Source organism: Dryobates pubescens, chromosome Z (assembly GCF_014839835.1).
Source record: "Dryobates pubescens isolate bDryPub1 chromosome Z, bDryPub1.pri, whole genome shotgun sequence".
NCBI lineage: Eukaryota > Metazoa > Chordata > Aves > Piciformes > Picidae > Dryobates > Dryobates pubescens.
Window position 1 is genome coordinate 114564166 of NC_071657.1, and position 26461 is coordinate 114590626.

The 26461-nt window shown below is 39.6% G+C and overlaps 1 protein-coding gene across 13 annotated transcripts in view; it reads right to left on the reverse strand.

Annotated features, from left to right (window-relative positions):
* CELF2 (CUGBP Elav-like family member 2) overlaps positions 1-26461 on the reverse strand; it is a 464286-nt gene that overhangs the window by 114093 nt on the left and 323732 nt on the right. For 12 of the 13 annotated variants that reach the window (XM_054178211.1, XM_054178222.1, XM_054178214.1 and 9 more), the window contains one exon: positions 19901-20097. In XM_054178211.1, coding sequence (XP_054034186.1) covers positions 19901-20097 — 197 coding nt within the window. Of the gene's footprint in view, positions 1-19900; positions 20098-20264; positions 20283-26461 lie in introns of those variants that run through there. The other variant, XM_054178221.1, reaches the window with a different exon arrangement.

The window sequence follows — 26461 nt, forward strand, 5'->3', positions numbered from 1 at the left end:
AAACAATATCTCAGTCTCAAAACATTAAAGACACTTTTCACAGTAAACCCTTGCAGCTTTCCTTAATTTCTCATTGCTGTTTATTTCTTGAAAATATTTTAAAATAAAGCTACTACTTTCTATCTATAATTTGATAACTAAAGCAAATCAGTAAAATATCCATGTATGATACAACTAGATATGTTACTCATCCCAGAAGTCTTAATGAAATTGATGGTTTCTTTCCTGCTGCTATCAACTAGGTATGACCCGGAACACTGATTTTAAAAAGCCTTTTCTTCTTTAGGGAAGAGAATATCAAGAGTGTGTTGGACAACCCATAGGACAGATTTCAAGTCCTCTAATTAATACCTGTTCAGAGTAGTCCAAACAAGATAGAATCATTTTATTTATATGTATATATATGTATGTACATATATACATATGTGCATGTACATGTGTGTATATATCTAGGTCCATGGTTCTCCAAAGATCAAGTTGTGGCATTTAATCAGATCAAGATTTAAAATAAATCTCCAGCAGCCTATTTCCAAGCTATGACAAGAAAAATACTTGGCCAGAGAGGTATAGCCTTTAAGAAATGATTGGCATCTTATCAAGACAAGAAGAGAAAGAAGATGGATGATTGGCAACTTAATCAGGGGGAAAAGGAAAAATAGAGAAAAGGAGCACAATGAGTGCCTAAACAGCTGTGTGTTGGCTCCTGCAGTTGTCAAAGGTGGCCTTGAGCAGGCAATGGAAGGAGGGCTTATACTGAAGCTTGTCTACAAAGTAGATAAAACAATTCAGTGTTCCTTGGCATCACTAGCACATGGATCCTGAATGTATCTAATCACATTTGGAGTAGCATGATTATGTACAGTGCTGTCCACAGGTCACCATGGCAGCCAGAGAAACACATCCAACAACATATCACTGATGTGCAGCTTAACTGTGCTTCACTACCAAAAAACTCATAGAGGTTTAGCACAAAGTCTCCAGGCTTACCTAAAAGCTACAAAAACCCATGGAAAGAAAATAAACAGAGTCCTTACACAGTATTTTGTCTTCAGCCTCTGCTATTTTGTTTAATCGGTGTTCATTTCACGTGAAGCCCAACCCAAACAATCAAAATGGTTTTATAGCAGCATTCTTTAGTTAGTGTTACAGTGCACCCCTGTCTTTTATTCAACATGTTAGTATCACTTAAAATATCTACATTAAGCACAAATTATGCAAACCTTTCCTGAAGAAATGAGGACTTGTGGGTTAGGGGTTAGATTGTCAAATGAGCTTTTGTTCACTAATACCCCTGCCCATAGATGACTTGCATTCATCCACAGAGTGCAGTGGGTCAACAGAGAAACTGAAAAGTAATGCCTTAAAAATGCAAAATTTCTTTTTCCACTTGGGATGGGGGTTAGGGGAATAAGGATGTGCTTCAAGGGAAGTCCTGATGAGATAGAGACCCATATCTTCTACAATATTTGGCTCCTGCTAAGCCTTATTAGGGCAAATCTAAAGATATTTCCAAGTAATTTGAAATCCTCTATCAGACTGCAGCATTACTCACTCTTGCATTTTATATGCCAGAAAGATAAACCTTAATGTCTAGAAAAATTATTTCTGGAACTGCATATTGCACGTTTTCACTAGAATTCATATCATAAGCTTTGACACAGAGATAACTAAGCGATTACTTGTCAACCTCTTTTCATTTCATCAGTCTTAAAAGATAGGATAAAAAAAGCTTTTCATGTGCAACAACAGGCAATGTACTAGTCCTGCAGAGTTATCAAAAATGTGGAACTAAATATCAGACAAGCCCAATTTAAAATGATGAAACACTTCTGAATTCTAAAAAATTAGGCTGATTTGCAGCACATGGCCTGATACACTGTAGGTTTGAATCCCTTTTTTGCTTTTTGAAAGCACACACATTTTTTTCATGCTAGTCATAAATTAGTACAATTAAGATTTATTTGTGGGGGGTTTGCTTCATTTTTCTCCCCCCTGAACACCATTCAAGAGCAACTCTTACACCTCCCAGAGATGCTTGTAGAAGATTCATATTTTACCTGGGAAGAAGATATACACACAGGTGAGTTACAGACCTAGGAAAAGCAAATGATGACTATAGCTGAAGAACAGCAAAATCTCCTTTTTCTGTGGCTTTTCAGTAATGCTGTGCTGCAGATTTACTCAGTTTTCATTGCTAGGTGCCTCATTTCTGATTGTAAATCAAGGGCACTGGGGTGCTATGAAGATTAGTCAGGTGAGGCATGCAGTTTTCTCCTCTACTCTTCATGATGGTTGCTTCCAGAAAAAAAAAGTGCATCTACTTCTGATTCCACTGAGGTTGAGATTCAAAGTAAAACTGACACAGGCAATGAAACTCTGCTTCATTATGGTACTAAAAAGTCATTATCTGTGTTTCAATATCAATTTGATTATTACCTGTGTTCTAACACAAATAGAAGCCTGGAGAAACTCTTCTTTCAGTTACCACAAGACAATGCCAGTGATGGCAGTGACATTAGTCAAAACTACTCTGAAGAACGCTTTGGCTCCTCTTTTTACAGAACACTGGAATGTACAAGATAACACATAAACCAAAACGGCACAGAGCATCTACAACACTCTTCTAAGACTTTAACTTTTGCAACACATATGGACAATGTTTTTTTAAATGAAAGTTCTGTTTCTCTGTACTTAAGGGTATTAATATTTCAGTATGACTGCATCTGTGAATGAAGACATTCAAAAAGCCATTATGTTTTCAACTTAGGTTAATAATAAGGCTATTTTTCCACCCACTCTTTGGCACAGCTGTAATGTTCTTGGCCTCAAGTGGGAGGCAATGTGGAACAAGGATTAGCAAGATGGATGATATAAAACATACAGTGCCAGTTCATATAAAATATTACTAGATTGGAAATGACTGTTTACTGTCTCAGTGATTACATGACCACTTATTTTTTTCCCCATCCAAAGATCATACAGGATGTGGTGCTTCCCTATGCCAATAAAGCTTAGTGCATAGCACCTGGGTAATGGCAAATTAATTTTTGAGCTAAGCCTGGTGCAGGGGTCAGCCAAAATCTGAGGCAGAGTTTATCCTCAGTACCATTTTACATGACAGAAAACGCATCCCTCCCATTCATCAGTGATAGCGCAGAACAGGGATTACACAACAGAAAATAAGTGAAATGGGCAGACCAAAATACAAAAAAATAATTGTTTACAATATGATAATAAAACATTTAATCTTAGATGAGGGGGGAGTTGGAAACAGCACCCCATGGTCAATTTCCAAATAAAATTGGACAAAACGTTTAGGAATGCACTAAACAGAACAAGTGTGGATTTGGCAGGCAAAAAGCTGGATGAACTAGCAGGTCTTTCTTCAGTTAGGTTAGATTGCCAAACCTGAGACCTTTGTATCCTGGAACATGAGATCTCTTGCCTGATGTTGAGACCTGCCTCTCTTCACCCAGGCCATAGAAGCACAGACATTAGCAGCCAAGGACACTGAGGCCTGGCCTCCACCACATCCAGGTACAGGCATACCTCAAATCCAGAAAACCACATGGGTGCAAGTTTTATATCTTGTCCAAACATAAAACTTCTTTTACCACAAAGTCAACACAAGTTGTTTTAATTCTGAGTGCTCAACGATCCCCATAATTTGGACTACTGGCCACAATCACTGCCAAAATATCAGCAAGACCTCAGAGTTGAAAAATGTTTACTTTAACAATTTTAGTGAGAGAGCACTTTCATGTGGAAGAGAAACTGAAGTGTTTCAAAATGACAAAATAATTTCTTGTCCCTAAGCAAAGATTTTTCTGAAAGAGCTGTTTGAATCAATCCAGGTACCTCCCTTTTCATGTAAATTTATTGATTCAGTAAAACATATAAACGGGCTTATTTCATTATTCTCCCAGCTGCAAATGATTTGTATTCACTGAGCAATCCGTTCCCCCAAAAAATATTTTCACTGAAATTAATCTTAATGTTCACTCCTTCGCCACAAGCTAACATCTAGGCACTTTGAAATGCACATTAGCTACTTCAATAAGTTGAGCAATTTTTGGTTTTCTTAACCACATCGGGCATAAGTGGATGATCTCTTTACATGCCCTGGATGACAAAAAAGACAGTAAGTACTAGAATTTTTCCTGTTTGAGTAGCCCAGCGAGAGCAAGCCAAATTTGCTGCAAGTTGTCATTTCCAGAGTGTCAGAGTTTCCATGAGCAGTGCCTCCCACAGTCAGGTCACCAAAACCTCAGCCCTGTGCACCCCAGCATTTTTTTTGGGGTGGCGTTGCTCCAACAATGTGACCAACTACCCAGGCTCTGAAAGTCTGCTCCTTCTACACACTGAATTTGTCAAGTGTAGGAGAACTACTGTTAGATAAGAAGAAAAAAAAGAAGGGAGGGAAAAAAAAAAAAAAAAGAAGTAGGCACATGGAGAAGTAGGCACATTCCCTTCTCCTACTCACTCTTTAATGATCATTTTCTTTTAAATCTAACTTAAAGTTTCAGCCCTTTACAGTAAGATCTGCAAGAACAGCTTGTTGCTTCAATAAAGATGCACAAAGCCCTTTTTGTTGAGGACGTGGGTCCAAAACTCTGGCATCTGGGCTGTGCAGCTTTCAATCCTCCTTGTTCATCTATGCTGTCAGTGTTTCAGGACAAAGATCATTTTACCAATCTGTTTGTACAGCATATTGTACAATCTGCTATGCGCATCTGCAATACAAACAGCAAACGATAAACAAGAGCATGTGGACGAGACTGGAGCCTCAGATTTTGGGTCCCTTTGTTATCTGTGGTGCACAGACGCCAATCCACAGGGAGTGCGGCTGCACTCCCGACTTGCTGCACACACAATGTACCATGGGCACTCTCCATGAAATCTAAATGCTGTATATTCCCTATAAAACTATCCCAAAAGATTTCCCCCACGCTCTTTCTCCTATTTCAAGGGAGTAATTCAAAAGTTAAAACCATGACCATACAAATGGGAAAGAGACATCAAATTGCCTTTTGTAATATCCTCCTTAAATACAAAACAAAGCCATGAAACCTAGGGAGAAAGAACAGTTTGTGCCAGATGCCATCTAAGGAATATTCAGTCATAAATACTACATACAAATGTATGAAAAAAATGCCATGCTCTTAAACAGATGGTTCCTCAAAATCACATCTGACTGCAACAGTAATATGGTTTCTTATCCTTACTAAATATTTGTCCTTTTTTCATTTTAATATAGCAAGCACTTCTGACATTTGCTGTACAGAACATTGCACTCGGGCTTCTTGCAGCACAGATTGCTAGTCTGATGCTTTACATGCTGATTTCTCTTTTGTGAACTGAGACCTTGAGTATTTTCACGGGAGAAAAGCAGATCAATGATTTTTTAAGAGAGCTAAACAATTCTGTGTAATGAACATCAGTTGACGTGGGCAATTACTCTTTCTTTTTCCCCCCAAAAAGCCCAAACCACAAAAACAAAGAGCAGATTGTAACTCCTTTGAATGGCATGTGCCTTACTGATTGTACCAGAATGTCAGCTGCATGCATAAACACGGGTGGGTGAAGTCCAGGAGTGATATGTGGATCATTAAAATGTAAGATGCGTAGGTGAATAAAAACTTTTGCCATTTGATTTGGCCAACAATAAAGAAAGTTGCTGTAGAAACTATTCCACTGTTTCCCAATTTCCTAAGAGAGGGGTTCAAAATGCCATTTTTTTTTAGTTCATTTTTGTTGCTGAAAGGAGAATAAAAGATTTTTTTTTTTTTTGCTAGATTTCATGCATTCACTTTCTAAAGAATACATATGAAAGAAAAATACAATAATAGCAAACATAAAGGAGATGTATACTTCAACGGTATTTTTGACATTCAAACATACTCTGTAAAAACATCCAATATATCACATTTTCTGCTGAATGGTTAAAACATAAGAGCAATGTAGAGAACTGGGTATCTTCATCACTGGCTTTAAGCATGTCTCTGGCTATATCACTATGTTTCCATGTGTCTGACTTTTCTGTTTAGATAATGTGAATATGTTAAAGCAGCTTATTTGCATTTCTGCTTTTATGTAGGAAGTAACACAAAATACCTTCCTGGATCTTATTGTGCTATTTCCATATAGTGAGAGAGTGAGAATCCTGCATTGATAACAGCACTGAAAATACCACTAGGAACATTCACTGAAATCCCTCTGCCATCACCATTGGTTACTGCTTTTACTAGCGTAGGGCTCTGAAGCCCTAGAGCAGATCACCTCAACATCCCTCCTCTTGTACACCCAGACTTGAGCTCAGGCTGCCCTTCTCCATTGCTGGTGCATCCGTTATACGTACACTCCAACTGGGAAGGACACTTGTGCCAAAAATACACATTCATTAGACACTTGGAGAACCATCTGTAAGAGCAATCTCCATAAACAGCTTTCTTTAAGTCATTATGCATCGTGTACACAGGCCAACAACCTGTTCCTAGCTTCAAGCCTATCCCTGTCAGCAAAGCACTGAAGAACATGGTTTAACTTTAATAATTTGCCGAAGTCATCAGGACTGTGTGCTTAGTTGAACAAGGGTCTTTAGAAGCCAAATATTATTCTTAGTAATAAGGAGACCTGGCAATACACTAGATGGAGCATTTGATAGTCAGTAACATTAATTTAATTAAATCCTCCTACAGCATACACTCCCCAGCTAATGTAGTTTACAGTGAAATTTTCTCCAGCGCTCATTTAAATATAATTGCTGCACTTATCTTGTCGTGAGGAAATTTCTGAAGGTTACTTGTGCTGTGCATGTGTAAACCTACAAGCTATGCTGACCTTTAGTTGTGAGACTTTTTTTTTTTTAGCTACTTAAACTGCAGCATCTAAATAAGGATGATAATAATAATTATAATAATAATTCTTTACTTGCACACAGCACCTTTTAACTCAATATACACCCAAGTGAGAACTAGCACAGAACAAAGCACAGAAAGGCATTTCATGCTAACAGATCAGGACCGGACAGAAAAGCTAACACTGCTAGAAACATAAAGGCTGGGAGATAGTGCACTCACAAACCAGAATTTTGAGTGTTTTGCTCAATTCTTCTGAAAAACATAAAGGAGTGCTGTATGGAGATAATTTCATACCTACCTTTCATATATAAACTGAAATTATTAATAGCTATGGGGCACTGCAGCATCACACTGTGTTGTCAGAAGAGGTTCAAATCTATTGACCCAATTGTCTGGTTTTGGTGTAATTCCCAGGCACTTTCCTATGGGTAACCCAGTGATATACTGGAGAGCAGCCTAAATCATTTACCAAACTGGAAATGGGAAGGTGTCAGTCAAAAGATACTCCCCAACACCCCCTCACACCCCCCCACCCCCCTCCCCAAAATCAAACCTAAAGTAAAATTTTAGTATCCACAACTACTCACAGATCCAATGTCTTGGGAGTTTAATGAGATTGACACAGGTGTAGAGATAGGACAAGAAACCTGCTGAGCATGATGGAAACAAGCATTTTGGAAAGCCTCGCCTGTACACAGTGGACATTTTAGGTCCTTGTCTGTAGTAAACTTTCCTCTATGTCTCTATTGTAGGCTCTTTTTCTTGTCTTCTCTTTCATACAACAATTACAAGCACTCAAAGACCTGCTCCATTTTTTTGCCTTTATAAACAGGGAAGAAACAGTACATTTTGAACTGCTCAGACAGAGTGCAACCAACCAATCCACCTGAAACTGTCGAGGGCCATGGCAGGTGAGAATGCCAAACCTAAAGGGGAAAAAACAATTTTTCAGGCAAGTCAACCTCTGCCTAGGACCCACCACTGCAAAAGGAAACCCAGCTTCTTAGTTTTTATTTCTCTGTACATGTGCCTAGGTGAATGCTTGCAAGGGTGAGAAATTTTTGACATAATGTCTATTTGGCCATCAAGGCTTGAAAAGGTATTATTTTACTTTTCTTTCTGGAACTACTAAACAAATGAGGAAATCAAAGATCTTTCTCTTCCCATTTCCCCCCTCCTGCTCAAACTCAGATGCCTGTCACATTAAGAAACATCAAGTGATTTTGTTCAGCCCTTACGGCACACATTAGCAGACATTCAAGGGAGAATGTGGGACTGTGAAGCATTTTAAAACTCTTAAATAAAATGTGGGCTACAGGAGGCTCTCATTCAGAAATAACATTTTCCCTTCCACAGAGAGTTCCCCCACGCTCCAGTGAAGTGAATTAAAATTGACACTGAGAAAAATCTAATTGAGCCAGAGACAACACAATACTTTTCACTATAGAAACTGAAGCCCCAGTGGAATTACTCGGGTTAATATAGTCCATTTTAAATCTACAATGATTTTGATATCCCATGATCTGCAAATAATAAAGGAAGTCTGTTGTTTAATACTCATTCTTTTAATTAGGAGAGACATAGGAAGAGTGGGAGCTGATGTCTATTTGTCGGCTCTACACTCCTCCTCTAACTGCAGTCCTCATCAGATCCAATTAATACGTGAATAAACTAATGCAGATCTCACCTGGGCAGTGTTAACATAACAAAATCTTTGTGTCAGCTTGCTGAGGGATTCAAGCACTGCGAACGAAAGGAACAGATTTGATTTAGGCAACACAACAACAGCACAGACAGGACATTATTCTCTGCCTGCTCAAAGTCACTCGAAAATTTTAGGAAAAGTGCCCCCAGACATCTGTATCTCACTTCTTCTATCTAGTAAAAATTGAGTGATGATATTTGTCTCCCTTTGCAAAACATTTGGAGATCTATGGCTGAAGCAGCAATGCTGCTCCTTACAATGCCGCATTCATCCTTGCACCTGAAAAGTTTCATTTGTATTAATCTATGGCCTATTGTGGTACAGCTCCCTAAAATTGCAGTTGAAAGCATGACATCTTGAGCTACTAGGACAGTTTAATTATTGATTGAAGCATAAACTTTCCCAATTCAGTTAGGCAAATAATAGATGTGGTGTATTAAAAAACATCTTCCACCTCTTTACAGCTTGCCTTATTCTTCTAAGAAGAATGCATGACTCATATGTAGTAGTTATTTTAAATTAAAACCACAAGGTAGCAGACATCAAAATTTTTTTCTTCCACAAATAATAATGAATTTATGCACCACTGAGTTTAATCTGCAGAGTGAAAGTCTAACGTCCCACTTAAAACTGCATACTCATGGGCATAGATTAGACAGTAATTAGGTTCAGTGAAAACCTGAAAAACTCCACTGAAAACATTTACATTTAATTTATTCGCTGCCTTGTTTCAGAGTGTTTTTTATAAGCAAATAGAAATGCCTTCTTTCTAGAGGTAGATGCACCAGAAGACTTCTACTGCATATGCAGCCTTCCACCCATAGCTCACTGGCTTGAGTCAAGCTCACACTGAGCTCAGAAGTCACTATATTCTTCTCAAATATGCTGATGGTTACAGTGCCCAATGGAACTAATGTCTTAAAAATAAGTAATACCACAACTGGCACAGCACATCCTTTTCTGGCATCTGTAGAATAGATCTATTTCAAGATCATCACGTCCAACCCATCACCCAACACCATCTAATCAACTGAACCACGGCACCAAGCCCCCTATCAAGTCTCCTCCTAAACACCCCCAACGATGGCGACTCCACCACCCCCCCAGGCAGCCCATTCCAATGGCCAATCACTCTCTCTATGAAGAATTTCTTCCTAACATCCAATCTAAACCTCCCCTGGCACAGCTTGAGACTGTGTCCTCTTGTTCTGGTACTGGTTGCCTGGGAAAAGAGACCAGCCCCCATCTGCCTACAACCTCCCTTCAGGTAGTTGTAGAGAGCAAGAAGGTCTCCCCTGAGCCTCCTCTTCTCCAGGCTAAGCAACCCCAGCTCCCTCAGGGTTCCCCAGCTCCCATAGGGCTTGTGCTCCAAACCTCTCACCAACTTTGTTGCCCTTCTCTGGACATGTTCCAGCAACTCAACATCTTTCCTAAACTGAGGGGCCCAGAACTGGACACAGTACTCAAGGTGTGGCCTAACCAGTGCTGAGTACAGGGGCAGAATGACCTCCCTGCTCCTGCTGGTCACACTGTTCCTGATGCAGGCCAGGATGCCATTGGCCCTCCTGGCCACCTGGGCACACTACTGGCTCATGTTCAGCCTACTGTCAACCAGTACCCCCAGGTCCTTCTCTGCCTGGCTACTCTCCAGCCACTTTGACCCCATCCTGTAGCACTGCCTGGGGTTGTTGTGGCCAACGTGTAGAACCCAGCACTTAGATGTGTTAAATCTCATGCCGCTGGATTCTGCCCATCAGCCCAGCCTATCAAGGTCCCTCTGCAGAGCCCTTCTATTCTCTGACAGATCCTGCCCCCAGCTTGTATCACAGAAGTCTGACACTGAGCAGGTTGTGGAATCTACCAGACCCAAAGTATGGACAATACTGTCTTCTAGCTACTCTACTCCATCAGAAAAATACAGTGACAAGGTCTGGTGCAGGGAAGATGGAAGGAATGAACTAGTAATTAGTTTACACTGCAAATGCTACACATCTGTCCATTTCTTAACATATTTCAAAATTATAGAACAACAAGCATCCTTTCAAAGCTTTCCTGGGGTTTAAATTTCATGTTACGAAACAGCAAAACTACTGGCATATTTATGCTAAAACATTTTACATGGTCTTTTGGTTTTCATTGGGACCCATCACTGTAACATTTATGTGTCTCTTACATCCTACTACCTTTATTTATGAGCAAAACTTCTTACAGTGTAGGTTTTAATTTCAAGCTTTTATTTATTTGTGCATATGTGTGCACGTGCACTTACTCGTGATTTTATTGGGGTGACAGGAGCAGAAGATGAAAGCAATAAAACGCTGCTCTTGCCGTGGAAATGAAAGACTTGGAAGCTGCAGTGCAGCTGAAGTATGTGCTCATAAGGCTACTTCCCAATTACATTTCATTTTTGACATTGCTCAGTTGTCAAATGCTTTCTTCCTTTGAGCTCCATGCCAAAGCGTGTGAAGATTTCAGACAGGTTCTCAAATCCTTTGGAAAACCTCCTCCTATGTTATGAGCAAATGATTCAAACATTGGAACTGAATAGAATTAGAAACACTATATAGTAAGAGAAGGGTTTTGATTTTTTTTTCTTAAGTCATTGTTCTTTAAGAAAAACACACATCATTTTTTACGTGGCAAGCAGATAAATATTGTATATTTATTCATTTAATAGAAAATTGGAAGAGGAAAGTATTTCAGTGCCACAACAACATCATAAAAAGATCGAAACTCATTGATGTGGGCTTTAATATGCAACTGAAGAAATTGGATACCATAAATCTCAAACTGACAGTATCTGGCACTATTACAGAGGTATATATTTTAAATGTAGGCACACCAATCTTGAAAATACTTAAACATGCATGTAATTTTATGTCTGAGTATTATATCCATTGATTAATTGCTGTGTGCAAGTGCGTGCATGACTGGACTGAGATTTTTTTCATGCATTACAATTTTGTGCCTTTAAGATTACAGATTTGAGAGACTGAGGTTTAGCACATTATTCAGATTCAACAATGCAATTTGATTAGCTGCTCTTTTCCATTTTATTGAAAGTTCAGGCTGTTTTTACTGCCTGCCTATGTTGGTTCTGTTGATGTAATTGATGGCATTAGGAAAACACATTGCCCATTTATACTTCAAAAACATTTGGGATTTTTTCATAGAACCATAAAATGGCTTAGCTTGGAAGGGACCTTAGAGATCATCTACTCCAACCTCCCCGCCATGGGCAGGAACACCTTTCAACTAGACTATGCTGCTCAAGGCTTCATCCAGCCTGGCTTCAAACATGTCCAGGGAGGAGGCATTCACAACCTCCCTGGGCAGCCTATTCCAGAGTCTCACCATCCTTGCACTGAAGAACTTCTTCCCAAGATCCAGTCTAAACCTACTCTCCCTCAGCTTAAAACCATTCCCCCTTGTCCAGTCACTAGACATCCTAATGAAAAGTCCTTTTCCAGCCTTCTTGTAGGATCCTTTCAAGTGTTGGAAGGCAGTACAAGGTCCCCCCAGTCTTATCTTCCCTAGGTTGAACAAGCCCAGCTCCCTCAGGCTATCCTCATAGCAGAGGTGTTCCAGTCCTTGGATCATCTTTGTGGCCCTCCTGTTGACTTGCTCTGTGTTCTACTTATTTTGAGGACACTAGAACTGGATGCAGTATTTGAGGTCGGGTCTCAGAAGAGCCAAGTAAAAGTGAAGAATCACCTCTCTTGGCCTGCTGGCCACACTCCTCTTGATAGGCAGCTGCTGGACAGTGTGCTCAAGAAGTCAATATTATAGGAATGAATTGCCTGCCTTTTTTAAACAGTGTGCAAAATAGTCTTTTACTAAATTGTCATGACAAAACCCCACTATTGTTTAAGCTCCCTAATTCTCAATCATTAGCCTCCAATTAGTTTTAAATATAATTTGAAAGAAAACAACAACAACAAAACCCCAAAACAAACAACAACAACTAACCACAAACCACCACAAAACCAAACACAGACATCTTTTTTGTTTTCTTGGCTTTTCCTGAACAGTCTGGAATACCGACCCCATATTTGCACCTATATTCTTAGAGTGGTTGAAAACACCTGGAAAGCACTTGGGTTTATTTCATGCCTGAACTGAAGTTCAAAAATTCCTTTATGTAACTTGCCTTTTCCCCAAGCCTTTATCAGATACGACCATTAGAGATCACATTCCAGTTGTGGTTTTCTTAATTGAAGTCCTACTCTCCTAATGGCTAGACTGCATATAGTTTTTCTATCAGTTTAACTGAATCAATTCATGCAGTTAAAGTTTATTCACTCCTTCAGCATAGATGTAATTAGTAATGTTGCTTACACAGTCTTAGCTTAATTTTAAAACTCATATACAGTAGTAAATCATAGTTAAACTGCTACAAAACTGCAGCCAATGAGCCCCAAAGTGATCTACTTTAATCCCTTAGAAATGTGTTATTTTTTAAATTAATTTCTTGCAGCAACACCTAGAATCTTCACTTCTAGATGTAGCCCCCACAGTGAAGAATACTGTAAAAACATGGAGTGAAATGATGCCTAAAAAGAAAGCTTAATTCTGCTACAACTCCAGTCATTCACATGCTGTATATAGGAACTTCAGAAATGAGGGTAAGGAAGATTTTACATCATCTCCTTTTTTAAGTACTAAAACCAAAACCTACAACCTAATCACTCCAGCATCCTCCACTCGTCCTGTTTTGCAATCACAGACCCCTACTCCTGTTATAGTTTCTTCACAAATACTTTCCACTATTTCTGCATCATCTGGCTGGGTTTGCTGTGATACCTTTTTGGTATTCAAGAGCCTGACTTTCTTGTCATGGTTAATAATGGGAATATACAGTGAGACTGATTTATGTGGGCAACAGGTTTGCATTCAAGTATGCAATGGGACATTATCCTCATCTGCTCCCTCTTTTCAAAGCAACCCAAAAATATCAGGGGTCACCAGAAATCTCAGACCCTCTTCATGCTGGACATAGATGAGTCACTATCAGCTGTTGTCCTGTCCCGTCCCATCACCCTCCCTCCCCCCCTCCCCCCCGCAGTAGCCTTGGCACCTTGTCCTGTTTACAGGGTGAAACTGTACTGGGACAGGGGAAGCAGTCATGTCACATCCTGACACATTATTTCAAAAAAACAAATTGAAGGAAGAAAGAGAAAAGTTTCTTCAGGAACCTTTCTTATGGCTACTTCTGGAAAACTATTCTCTGCTCTTCAAGTGGAAGAAGAAAGCTTGACTTAAGAAGTTGCATTTTTTTTCCGTTGGCCTGCTGTTTCTCAGTGTTAAAGCCTATGCTGTGCAGTCCCTGGGTTTAATATTAATTGAAAGAGTTTATCTATTCCTGCCTTCGGTATGCACTTCAACATTCTGCAGAAACTTCAATTGTATCCTGTTATAACTTTTTCATTCCAAACCAAGGTACAGTCCTGTATTCTTCCTCAGCTTTTCCCCTTTTAGCTTTCTTGTAAGTCAATGCTGGAAGCCCTTTACAAGTGAACCTTCTTAGACCTTTTACCATGGCTTAACCCTTCCTGACTTCATATAAAATCATGCTGCTCTTCTCTGAACCTTTGCCCTTTTCTATAGAATGGTACTAAATATTGGTAACTGTAGTTTAAACATGATAAAAAAAAAAAATAAAAATCCCTCTTTAAGTGGTACAGTATTTCCTTGAAAGCTAGATTCAATGCTTCCATTTATACAGCTCCACATTTTCTGAGCCTTTTGATGGCATGGACATAAAACATCATACCAGTCTTTATGATATGCACACACCTCAAATTCTCTCCTGCTCTGAAATATTTGAAAAACCTACTCATTAAACATATGTGTTCACTCAAAACTCAGATTTAGTCCTCTTGCTCATGGTTCCTTTTACCCAGCTGAATGTATTGGATTGTTTTCTCCAAGTGATCAGGTGGCTTCACCCCTGTTGAGTCCCTTCTGCATGATCCAAAAAGTTGGATAACAAGTTGGTGGTTCATTCTGTCAAAGCCATTTACATAGAGAGTGAAAAATATTGATCTCCAATAACAGTTGCTGTTGCTCTCCAATCATCATTCCCTCTCTTCCCCTGGCCCCTAACCTTTCCCCATTGTAATCTGCCCTCGATCATCTACCTAGCTCCTTTCTCCATCTGAAAATGGGCCCTTCTCTGCTTCACCAGCAACTGTATGTATTAGTCTCCCGTGTGAAACCACGTGAAATGCCCCTGGGAAATCCAGCTTGATTATATACACAATTTCACACCTGTCCACTGTCAGAGAAACCTCTTGAAAAACTCCAGCAGATTTGTTGAATAAGAATTGCCTTTTATAAAAATCAGGTCACATCTATCATATATTTTATAATGCTACTTATAATCCACATAAAAATTATAGAATTAAAGTTCTTTAAGGTTTAAATTTAAACATCCTAAAGTCAGCAAGGGAAAGTTAACAAAGACTCAACTTCATCATTTGCTCTCCCTCTCCATTGCACTTGTACCTCACGGCAACATTTGACTTCTGCCAGCCTTTGTGGTGGGAAACTTTATACAGTGCACAAAGAACCTGCTAAAAAGAAAAATTATGCAAGGCACTTTTTCATTCAGTGCATGAAAGATTTCAAGTTTGTGATTGTAACAGAAGTTCTCTCAGTCATGACCACTACAACATAGCCTAAAACACACATGTATAATGACCGTGGTTCCAAGTCCTGCAGTTTCAACAGAACATGTGGTCATAATGCAATTCAAAAAGCTAAACATCCATGTGGACCTGGGAGAGCATTCAAAATGCAAAATAAGTAAAAATATATAAAGAAACCCTGACTTCTGGGGTACTGGCTGAAGGAAGTTTTTAAAGAACATCTAAGATAGCTTTGCAAACCACAATGTATTGAAACTGCAATCAGCAGTGATGCAAGAGCAGGCAAGGAGCAGTTGGTGTTTGCTGCTGATTAGAAGAGTCAGGATGGGTTTGTGTGACAATCAGAGTGCCACAGCTCTGCTCCTGTGTGGGACTGTCCAAGTTGCATTTCCTCCTCTGGCCACACAGGAAACTCGCACCCACAGCAGGGACCTTCTGAAGGAACATCCCTCTTGCTTTTCTGAAGGGCTAAACTGTGGCCAAAATGGTCCCCAAACAAGCCATATAACTTTTGTCTCCTATATGCCTTGCCCATCCAGTCTCTCCTGTATGCAGCAGATGAATGCCTCATTATCAGATTCCTCTGCTTGTTCCTGGTAGACTTAAATTACCATGTTAAATAGGATAATAATAAACACTGGCCTTTAACTACAGCACATCCTTGTTCACTCAGCAGCCTCCCTCTAATCTGATAAAGGGTCTGTGAAAGGCTACAAGGAAACACGGAGTTAGTTGTTAAACCAGATGCCTCTCTCCTGCTTTCCGCAGTGTGATTCTGATGGTAGAAGAAGCAGATAAGGTTCACAACGCTGGTGGAATCCTTGATCCCTATGAGAATTAATCAAAACAGGGGCAAGATAGCAAAAGAACATTCCAGATCTGGCCCAAGACACTTCTGTTGCATTTCAAAAAGCAAAAGTAGCCCTGTGCCATCTACTTGCTTCAGCACTCAGACTCCAAAACAAAAGCAACCAAGGAAAGCTTTCCATGTTAGGAGAAGAGTAGGAAAGAAGAGAGATTATTGGTGGCAGTGTATGCTGTCTTCTCATAAAGCTCACTGTGTGTGAGGCACTACAGTAGCCCTCTTTAACAACTGCTCTGAAAAAAGTCATCTCTTCACCCAGAATAAGTTATAGAACAGGAGCAGGCTGGATTGTGAACCGAGTGGGCTGTTCTCCCTAGACTTTGAATCCCCTTAGCCCCTTGAAGCTGTAAGTGCCATTTATTTCAGTGTTGCAGGATTTCCTTTATGCCTTTTCTTTTTTTTTAATAATATTTTATTTTTTTAAATTTAGTTTTCCTTATCAGAATTGCTCTTGTTTCAGAAAGAGGAACAAGCCTTATACAACAACAGAGGATAAACACAAAGTCAAATTACTTTGCTGAGCTCTTTCACACATCCCAAAAGAACTCTATAAACCATGAGGAGTTGCCTATCAACAGAGATTATTCTAACCTTCACCCATCGAAATACAGCCATTCCCATAATTCCAAATTTATAAATCCAAGTTCCAACATTTGTACTAGCAGTAATACCTGGAGAAGTAAAATATATATATATATATATATATATATGGTAGCAATGTATCTGTGGAAGTAAGATGGCTTTCCTCTAGTTTTCCAAAGTCAGTAAAACTTGGCTTTCTTCCTGCCTTCTTCCTTCTCTTCCTCCAGCTTCAGCTTTGCAGGGCTGGCAAGCAGTACAAAAAGGAGGACAGACATGAACTAGGCTGCCTGTCGTTGGAGGGTATGAAAGACACTCTTAATGACAGCAGGAGAGAAAGAAGCAGCCTATGGTTATTTTTGACAGAATCAGGAGACACTCAGATTGCAGCTTCATAAACAGCTCATCAGAGAAAAATTCTGTCCAAACTGAAGAAGCCCCTTTGGCCAAGCTAACAGAAATATACAACCTCTGTCTGGTAAGAGAGAAGTCTTTTGAAAATCCAAATGCCTGTCTTCAAAGAACAAAACCAAATTACCACCATCCCATGTGGTTTAGTAACACTAACCTGATGTTTGTCATTTGAATTTATGGCTAGCAGAATATTAAAAGAAAATTTCTGGGTGATACCAGCTTGCAAATGTTCATCAGGGCACACAGCCACAATCATGCAATGAAATGAAAAATGGACTTTTTCCAGTGTCACCTGACCACAAGGTCCCCTGGGTACACTGTTTGGCAAAACTAGATGGGATACAGAGAAGACAGCAGACAGGAAAATATCTGGCTCTACCAATCTACCCAGCTGAAATAAAAGAAAAATGGTTGTTTCATGTGGGTGCTTAAACAGAGAGAGCGAGAGCACACCTCCAAACATAAAGTCAAACTCGGCTTCATTATTAAATGCCAATTAGATAGCACAAGTATTTCCATGCACTCTGATCACAAGACTATGAGATATTTTTCAGGGCAATTTGTTTGTTTGTCTGCTTCTAACATTGTTGACTCTCTCTCACACAGATTAAGGAAATAAAGACCATTCTTAGCTGTTGTAGTGTGGTGAGTCACACTAGCCAAAGATATCCACAAGACCCTCAAGAGGTTTCTATGTCTAGCAACCTTGCTGGCAGACTAACCACGAGGAAGGGTAGAGCTATCATGGAGATACTCTTCTCCAAAGCTTCCAAGGGAAAAGTTGACCATCAGAAGAGTTTACTGCTGTTTCAGGGAAATGCAAGCCTTCAGGCTTGTCTTTCTTGAGGATTGATTTCACTTATTCATTAAAACATATAATGCCTGCAGTGACATAAAGGTATCATCTCTGCATGTCTGAAAAGAGCCCAAGTGAAAAAAAAACAACCAAAACCACCACCACCATGCAAATATCAACCACCTTTCAAAAGAGCAGTGGATACAGGGACTACAAGGGCTCATAATTAGTCAACAAAGATTTTCATGACCTGTGCTTAAGTCTCATGCCTTCCAGCAGCCTGACAGGTACAGTATAATGGAAAACTCTACAGAAATGGGAATCAATGGCTTTCTTCTGTCTAACCACAGTATCATTCTCACTTCATTTACTGCTTAGTGGGAAGGCATTTCTGTGGCCAGGGGATCAGCTCTTTCTAAATGGACGAGACTCAAGGTTCAGCATTTTAGTGGTTTAAACTAAGTAGGAGTTTGCTCATCCATAGCAGCCTGGACTGCAGAAAATCCAGTTGCTTGACCTCTTAATGCTGTCTTCTATCCAGCATTACAAGAAAAAGAAACGTGGTGAGGGCTCTGTGCTAACATGGCAGGGGGCTACATGCCACAATACATCAATACTGGTGAAAGAAGGGAGCTGGAAGCAGAACCACATTGAAACACTTCAACCAAAAATACCTTCTGCTACTGAAAGAAAAGAGTATGGGGACTTGATTAGCAGCAAAGTATGATGAGATGAATCCCCTTCTTGATGCTGGTATGACACCAATGCACCTAGCCTTTTAACCAGAAGTGATATATACAAGCAACCCAAAATGAACTATTATCACTCAAAGCACAAAATTGCTTAGATCACAGAAGCAAATAAGAGGGCCTCTGAGAGGATCCTCTGTCCTATACCCAGGGCAAGGAGGACATGCTGAGCCTTACCAGTGATTTGAACTAAAGCACAGGAGCACCAAAGTTGTGCTGAATGCCTCACATGACAGCAGTCACCTCTCACTGAACTGGAAATCTCAAGTGAGTGCTGTTTTGCACTGCTAGTTAGCTCCTAGCCCATAAAATAACTTTATGGTATTCTCCATAGCATGTGTGCTTTAAAGGTTCTTAGAAGCAATGGCAGGAGTGCAGTAAGAATGACTAACTATATAGTAACCGTACAGCCAGGCATACATGCATATCTAGTTATGCCTCTGAGCTGCACTAATTATTTACAATGCTAGCAACATTTTCATCTACCAAACCTAAGAGTCAATGAAAGTATACAGCTATTGAGGAAGAAAAATGTGTTCTGTGAAACAAAATCTTCATTTCCAGTCTATGTGTAAGCATGTGTTAATAGGTATAATAGAATTCTCACATGCCTAAATATGCATAGATGCACAGTGAAAAAGCAATATAGTTAAGGACAATGCATATACATGCATATAGGAAAAATGTATGAGGGAAAGCCAATCCTTTCTTTTCGAAAAAGGCCAAAAATTATTAAATAATCAATTCTATAACATGACTGCAGAAAAGAAATCAGATTTTGGAAAAAGGGCAGGGTGACTATTTTTTAATTTTTATTGTCTCTGGAGCAATGATGTAGCAAGAGCCCACTGCTATCAATTTTCCTCTTTTGTATACTTAAAATTATTCATTCCCACCTGGGGTGCAAAGTGACAAAACAAAAGGTAGTAGAAAGCTGTACTTTTCATGAATTAATCCTGGGCAAGTGACCGCTCAAGGTTTCCATGTTTCTTGGCAGTAATAATTTAAACAAGAACGGCAATCTTTTGTTATTTTTGCACAGTTCGAACGCATGTTTTCAGATAACAGACATTTAAACTGCAATTTAAGAAGAGGAGGAAGACAGTAATCGATAGGTATTCAGCAGTCCTTTCCTTTCAGGACTGCTGCATAGCTCAACACAGCATGCTTCAAAAGAGACAGCCTAGATGCAAACATCTTTAGCAATCCTGAATGCAGGCAAGAACATCAGAAAAAGAAACAACCAAACAAGCTGAAAGCAAAGAGAATATAACTACTGTACCTTTACTTTGGGGAGGGTTCTGGCTTCTGTCTCGGAGAACATTAATCTGGTAGACAGCTCCATAAGGCTCAAAAAGTTCTTTTAACTCTTTTTCTGACCATGAACGGGGAATCTGTCCAACAAACATCTTAATGGCATCTGGGTCTGGTTGGTCTGAATGATCCAAAGCTCCATTCATCTTGTTAGCTGTGCCGTTACTAGAAAGTGGAAAAGGAGATTAAAAAGAGAAGGCAAGTCAGGAGACTATGCAGTTTTCACGTGCACGAGATGCAGAAGATGATGTCAATTCGCAGAAAGAGGGGGAAAAAAAATCACTATTTAATTAATAGCATAAGTATTATGAAACAAAAGAAAGTGCAATTACATTTTTCATTGAGTCTGGTTTTCTCTGCAGGCTGCTGCTTAATGTCATTATATAAGAAAAGAGCAGCCCAACTCAAAACAGGACTTTTGCATTTTAAAGCAGAGGATAGTTGCAAATAAGTGCAGATTTCTCTCCATGGCTGTTGTAAACAGAACTGCAGTGAATTCTTACTAAACTGGCAGAAATAAGGCAGTGCGTGTGTGAGTGTGTTTTGCAATAAAGTCACATGAAAGGAATATGAAACACTTGGCAATCTGTCAGATGACTAATGCAAGATACCAGCGATGAATTTGCAGATTGTGTGAAGCATCCATGTGTGCATCAAATTAGTATGATATTGCCTAGAATGGAAAACACTCCAGCTATGTGGCTGTTTGCTGCCGATTAGTTGCCTATGCTCTTTAAAATGGAAAAGCAGTCCAGAGAAGCTCCAGTTTAAAGCACATTGCTTATTGCACCCTGGCATTAAAAAAAAAACCCAAACAACAAAACCAACCAACAAAACAACACAGAATTTTGAAAGAGAAGGCAGTGGCAAAACTGCCATTTTTGTTGCAGAAACGTGGCTTAAAAAAGTTTTCTTTAATCCTTGCAAAAAGACATCACATTTTTGGAATTCTTCACACGCTGTAATTGTTACCTATCTGATCTCCAGACGCACATCTAAGCTCAAAACAGCCAGGGGAAAAGACCTTATTAAAAAGATAACCTGCTCTGTGAGACAAATGGTATATAATAGTTTAGGAAATGTTGTAATCATAAGGAAAACAGGTAATTTTAAATGTTAAGTAAAAAAAACCCAACAAACCACAAACACAACCCCCAAAACCCCCCGCCTCACAGTCTTATTGATAATTAAGGACAAAAATTTCAACTGATTACTTGGCTAGAGACTCCATAAGTGGTGATAATTTCTGGATACTTCAGTTCCAAGAAAAAACAGTAATGAGATGCGACTTTTAGAGCATTGTCCCTATCTTTCTACAGTGGAAAGAGGGGAAGTGGTTTGCGTTCAGTAATGTTGAAAGTTGATCTTTGTAGGACTCAGGTATTTCAGAGCTACCTGCCAGTCTCAAAAAAGCTTGGCTTTAATTACAGTTTCTCCATTTGATGATTGTTCAGGAGAGAATGCCCACAGGAGGACTTAGAAGAGCTCAAAACATGCACAACCAGACAAAACCCGTATTTTGCATGTGAAAAAAAGAAGGAAAAAAAATCTAAGACTGGCAAGAAAAAATAAAACCCTGTGTAATTCCCCTGGCTCACAGCTATAACTTGTGCAAAGACAAATTATTTGGTTTCATGTCCTTCATCTCTTTGAAAGCATAATTCACCTGAACACATTAATATGTCCATATTAACTTCAGCACTTTCCCTGATTACAGTAGGAAGGAGAAAATTGTATGAAAGGCACATTTTAAATAAACAATGAGAAATATGATCACTCTTTGTGAAGTCTCTTCAACACAGATCAGCAGACAACAGGATTTTTCACACTCATTTATTAGACAAAATTCCTGTTGATTCTGCAAGTCTTGCCGGATTAAGAGACTGAAAGATTTGGTCTCTTTGTATCATGTTTCATTCACAAATACCCTTTCTTGCACAAATACCCTCTTCATTTTGAAGCTGTTCTACAGGTCACAAGCACACCTGGAAAAATAATTTCTCCTGGCCTTAGAAACTGCATTTTCCATATATATGTAACACTTAAGCCAAAGCAAAGAATTGACCCCCAAACATGTGAAAAAAACCCAGAAAACCCTTGACTGACTCAGCTTAAAATAACTAACTTACACATGGTTTTGGATCTGCAAAGAGAAGAGAAAGGGAAAAGCTTAGCTGTGCAGCCCCCAGCTTTGCCCTGGACTCAGACAACTATTTTATTTCAGAAACTGACTTTACTTTTTGCTTCGTTTATGCTCCACATTATTTACATTAAAAATGAATTGAGTTAATTTTTAAATGATGCCATTCACCTATTCTCTGTTGGATCCCTTCTTTAAGAAATCTGTAAATAATTGTCCCTTTAGCTCAAAATTACAGCTAATGCCATATTTAATAAAGAATAATGAGGTTGTTTGTTTGCTTTTTCCTTTACCCAAACCTCCTTTAGCACCAAGAGCACAACAATTTCCATGGCTAACAAGCCAATTTTAAGGAAACCACAAAACTGAACACTTGCACCCATTTTCTCAGGTTAATGACCTCATTAGCATCAAGTTCCTGATTCGAGCTAAAGGCTTAGGCATAGGCCAAGATCTCCTCTTATTTTACAAAATGCTTAAGCCCTTTCTTTATTTGGTGGAACTGAAGTTGAATTATGTTGATAATATTCCTGAAATACATCATCGGAAAAAATGGCTAAAGGCTCCGACTCCAGGAACAGGCTACTGTAACACTGACGCAAAGCTCTAGGGGACAGGTTTTATGAATCATTGCCAGAATTAATTGGGGTAGGTCATTAAAACATCTTCAGACTACATTCCACCATCCACTGATTGCTCTGCCAATCCACTAATTCCTGCAGATTTAGGAACAAAACCCGAGTGTAACTTACACTTTTCTTTATAATGCTTTCCTGCCACAAGGTAGAGGTTTCACTGAGCTGCTGATATTTTGGGGGTTGATAGGCAATTTCAGTCTGAAGAGGGGGTACTGGTTGGCTTCCTCTTGTAAACTGCATTTCCTTTGATGCCAGTGCAAGCTAAGGCTCTCTAGCACTATGGGAGAGGATCTCACTCTCACTGTCAGGGTTTTGAGGGACACATGAGCACTATTGCACCAATGGGACTTGCAGTAGCATCCTCACCCAGCTTCAGCCACAGCCATCAGACTAAAGTCTGTGCAGACAAACTGAACAAAGGAATAAAACAGTAGGAAGAGAACAACGGGACACCCCCTACCCACCCCCCCACCCCCACCCCCACCGGACCGGGTTTTTAGATTCTATGAATCTAATACCTGCACTGTGCTTGAAGGCTCCATTGAAGAACACAACCACATAGCACACCTGCCTGATAGTTCAGTTGTCACAAAGTTTGTTGAGTCAATACAAAATCCAGCCAGATACTCTTGATGCCTTGCAAATAATCTCTGCTAAAGATTAATTCCCTTATGTTCTCCCACCCTTCATCTTCACCCAAGGGACATTACAGCTCTGCATTGAGACCTCTTGGTTACCAGCAGTTGCAGGGCTTTTGGTTTGTTACTTCTCTTTGCCAACACGAGGGCTCTCAGAGGACATGGCTCCTTCCTTCCCCCATCTTTACCTTCTGCTGTACCAAAGAAATAACCAGGCAAAAAAGAAACCACGTGTGAAACTTTCCGAGAGGAAAGTTTGTAAAAGCTAAAGACTACTTCTTGAAAGTGGGAGCATACAGAAATAGCTGTGTGTAGGGGACACTAATGAGAATGGGATCCCTTAACACTTACTGTCAGTACCCAAATGATGACATAAATTAAAAAAAATAAATAAATTTAAAAGTTACATTATGTGGCTTTCTGTCTCTACACTGCAGCAATCCTTCCCTCCGTGGCCAATTTAGCCTATTGGACTCAGAGCTGACCCAGCACATCGTCTTCACTGACAAGGTGTCATCTGTATCGTAGAGAGCAGCCCGAGGGCAGAGATTAAGCTACTGAGTCGCTGGCAGCTTGTGGTTGCTGCCAGAGCATCCTCTCTCTCAATTTGTGCCAATTTTCCTTCTAATAACCTAACTACCATTCCATCATTTCAGCAAGTTGACAGGGCCACTCTTTGAGGAGCTAGAGATTGTTTTAATATCACTGCTGCTTAAGCAGGAACACCAGAAAAACCTACTAGATGCCTTCTCTGTTTCTCCCATTCATAGCTGTAATTACAGCAAGACTGCTAAAAGCGAACTGACCACTAAAGAAAGACTTCAGAAACAAAGTCGGGATCGAAAGGGACTCTCTTAAATTCATCACTGTTAATCCACATTCATTTCCATTAATGAACTAGGTGTCAAGCCAGGTACTGAAAATCAGCTCTTAATGAAGACCAAATGGGTTTACACGAGATCCACTTTAAAAAATTTGTTTTTAACTCTTCCCAGAGCCATTCTCACTATTCTGTTTTAGTTAATTCATATCTCAGCTTTCGCTTTATTTTAGTGCTTTTACCATTTTAAAGGAGATTTGCCTTTTCCATGTTCTATGGCAAAATACATCTGTAGGAGAACATGATAACAAACAGGTTCCAAGCATAAAGACTACTAAATCCATCCCAGTGCAGAGGCATTTACAGGCATCTGGGTTTTGCAGTAATAAATATTTACATCCAAGCTGGGGACTCGCTGCCAGGGTATCACACAAGCTGACGAAAGGGACAACACCCATTAGAAGGACTCCAACTGCTGTTGAGAGACAAACAAGCATCACCTTACAGTACTTGAAAGATCATAACTGCTGGTTTATGAGCAAATTCTATCTGAAAGGGCCCAAAAGGGCTCACTGTTTAGAGAGGAAAGACTTCATCGTAAGGTGACAGATGGCAGCTGTTTAATGACATGGAGCACAACAATTTCAGCCAGGAAGGGCAGAACAATACCATACTCAATTGAAAACTGCAGGGGGTTGCGATTTATAGGCACAGATCATAATTACCTAAATTGGAGTTTGGCCAGCAAAATAAAGGCTAGAACCTCTGGCAAACAAACCAACCAACCAACCCACCCAAACAAAAAAAACCCAACCAAACCAAACCACTAAAAGAAGCTGTTCCATATTTTTAAGCCATAAATGGTCAAGTCTGCGAGTGTTGGATGATGGGTTGGTCTTGATGATCTTGAAGGTCTTTTCCAACCTGGTTAATTCTATTATATCCTATCCTATCCTATCCTACTCTATTTTTTGCCTATCAGCGTTTTCATGGCAGCGTTGCTCAGAAACAGCTCAAAGGAAAGGTAATGTTTTAAAACTTATTAACTGCTCTCGCTGTAGTGCCTTGTACCGCTTTATGCACAACTTTTAATTGTACTAATATTAATAATTATTATTAAGTAGCACACAACAATAACAGCAATTGCTAAATGAACCTGCAATTATCCCCAATGAATAAAGTAGCATATTGACAGACGTTTGGTCCTATGCATGCAGAAAAACCCACAAAATCATTTTTTTCCAGGCTTCTCTGCACCCATCAGCGAGGCTGACAACTGAGGAGCTATAAGACTTGCAAAGCTGCTATTCTGCTACACTTGAAGGCCAACTGCAATTGCAGGAGAGATACTGAAACTCAGAGCTTACAAAACATCCTCCCTTACTCCATCTTAGTGCCGTTAACAAAGAGCTGAGCAATTCTTCAGCCATCCAGCAGAGAGCAACCACACTTGCGCTCACACGCACATGAACTACAGGAACAATTCTGATGGCTTTTAATACCTGACATCCAAGGTTCAGATTTTATTCTTCTCAGTAGCTAATAACACTCAAGTGCTCGTGTAAGCACTGAATGGTAAATGCAAAGATTTTTTTTCTTGCATTGCCTCCACGCTGGCAGAAATTACCTGTAAAAGCATAATGATTCTTGAGACAATGGAGTCCTTATTACTGCTCTGATAATTTAAAACTCACAGTAATTTTTCTGCTGGAATCAGTGATTAGCAGCAGCCCAGCTTTGGCAACTCTCTGTATATTAGATCATGCAAACCATTATTTCTATAAAGGATACTTCTTTTCTGACTAATTCCAGATTTAGTACCTATGACCACTTTAACACCTTAAATGCAAATTTTAAGGAAAGTAAGAAGGCAGCGTCCTATCACAGAGGACACATTATTTGAAAATCTGGGGGGAAAAATAACAAATCTTTTCCTACTAGATAATCTCCAGAGGTCTCTTCCAAACCCTGTCATTCTATGATTCTGTGAAAAATGTTTTGATGGAGAACAAATTTGAGTGAAGGAGCAGCAGAGAAAAGCTGCCTTTCAAGCAGGTAGGTCAGACTGTATGATACCAATAGATGTATGAACAGGGAAAACTATTGAGCAAACAGATACTGAAGAAACATAAGAAGACAGCTGAGCCTACCTCAGATAAAAACACCTAGTTTTTAGAGGTATAGATGGAGATTCTTCATTAGTATCATAGGAAGAAATCAAGGACACGAAAGGAAATCATAACAAGAACTAAGCTAAAATGCAATTACCCTTTCAGCTTGTAAAATTAGCCCT